General features: G+C 45.3%; 1 protein-coding gene across 1 annotated transcript; it reads left to right on the plus strand.

Annotated features, from left to right (window-relative positions):
* Positions 1 to 217: 217 nt before the first annotated feature.
* LOC104294727 (histone H4) lies at positions 218 to 644 on the plus strand. Its single transcript, XM_009894370.1, has one exon. It carries the CDS (start codon positions 233 to 235, stop codon positions 542 to 544), a length of 312 nt encoding a protein of 103 aa, XP_009892672.1. The 5' UTR covers positions 218 to 232; the 3' UTR covers positions 545 to 644.
* Positions 645 to 1,886: the final 1,242 nt, after the last annotated feature.

Below are 1,886 nucleotides of genomic sequence, written 5' to 3' on the forward strand. Positions count from 1 at the left end.
CGAGAAAGGGCAGCAACACGGAACCGCATGTGCCGCGGGAAGGGAAACTCGCCCGAAACACGCATTTTTGTGCGAGAGCGGGGAGCGCGATAGGGAAAGCGGGGAGAGCAGGCGAGCCTGCGGGCGAGCGCCCGCCTCCCGCCGCAGTCCTCAACCAGGTCGGCTCCCGCGCCATATACCGCGGCTCCGCCGCCCCGCCGGCGTGCAGTGCAGGGCTGCGGGGAGCGCGACCATGTCTGGCAGAGGCAAGGGCGGGAAGGGGCTCGGCAAGGGGGGCGCCAAGCGGCACCGCAAGGTGCTGCGCGACAACATCCAGGGCATCACCAAGCCGGCCATCCGCCGCCTGGCTCGGCGCGGCGGCGTGAAGCGCATCTCGGGGCTCATCTACGAGGAGACGCGCGGCGTGCTGAAGGTCTTCCTGGAGAACGTGATCCGCGACGCCGTCACCTACACGGAGCACGCCAAGAGGAAGACGGTCACGGCCATGGACGTGGTCTACGCTCTCAAGCGCCAGGGACGCACCCTCTACGGCTTCGGCGGCTAAAGCCTTTTCGCTCCGCGGACTGACGATCTCGACAACCCAAAGGCTCTTCTAAGAGCCACCCATTTTGTCTTAAGAAGAGCTGTGATACTTTGAATGGATAGGCGAAATGTTTACTACTCAATTTTGAAAGCTTTTCGAAATTGGTATTATAAATCGCGCTTAAAAGACTGTCAAGAACAATACAAACTCGTGCTTTAAGTTTTGCTGTTAGTGGCAAAGTTGTCTTGTGTAAAAGGTTTTTTTTTTTTTTTCCTCGGAAATCTTGTACGCCTCTAAAAATTCCTTTAAGTGCTATTTGTAATCAAAAGAACGTTTTCTTTACCTTTTGTTCAAGTCTTCGCCCATTTAAGTATAATTATCTGGAATATTCAAGGTCTTTAGGATTTCTGTTTGTCAGTTGTTAATACACAGTAAAGAAGAAAGGGAAACCAATTTATCACCTCGGGAAAAATAAGATTGCTCTGAGATGAAGTTTTCTTTTTGATATTTCTAAATAAATATTTGTCTTTACTATAACCTGTCCTCAGTTCCTTGTCAGTATTTTTTTTTTTTCGTTTAAAAAGCGATTTCATGAGTGAATCCAAAATACTTTATTCTACAGTATGTAAAGGGGGGGGGGGGGGGGGTGGTTTCCACAAAGAATTATCAAAAATTACGTCCCTGGCAATGCATTTTAAGAAAATGCGTCAAAAGGAGTCGTGCGAAGTCTTTTCTCATTCTCGTCCGAGGAGCGCTTCTAAAGTATTAGTGTTGTGTTTCCCTCGTCACGGGAGGGAAAAAAATGCAAAATCACTTTTTCAGCTTTATACAAAACTACCGGTATTCACTGACCACTCACTAAAAAAGGGCGATCAATATTCGTGTTCACTTCTGGTATCCTTACAGCCTTAACAAGTAGGGGCAAATTAAACGATAGATGAATTACGTATTCCTTTTAAAGCTCTTCATTTCACGAGTAAGTTCATTTTCTAAGCATTCTCAAAGTCGTTATTTTATTTGACGATACTTATGATCTCTCATGCTGATTTTCCTGGGAAAAAAAAAAAAAAAAGTAATATGAGAAAAATAGCTTAAAAGATGCATCTGGATTGTTACAGCTACAAACTTGCATTACGAGATTTTTTAAGGGTCTGTGTCTGTATTTTGGGGTACAGGGCGATCTTTCATTAGCGGTTTTGGGAATAATGTAACTGTTACTGTAAAAGAGAACTCTGTGCGACATTAAAGAAACTCTTTTCTTCAGCACACTTTAAAAAAAAAAAAAAGGATTAAAATAATTTGGGGGTTTTAAGAACAGCTTCTGAATTTGAGCCGCCACACGGCTTTAAATTTGTCAGGAGCC

The sequence above is a fragment of the Charadrius vociferus genome, unplaced genomic scaffold (assembly GCF_000708025.1).
Source record: "Charadrius vociferus isolate BGI_N301 unplaced genomic scaffold, ASM70802v2 scaffold871, whole genome shotgun sequence".
Classification (NCBI taxonomy): domain Eukaryota; kingdom Metazoa; phylum Chordata; class Aves; order Charadriiformes; family Charadriidae; genus Charadrius; species Charadrius vociferus.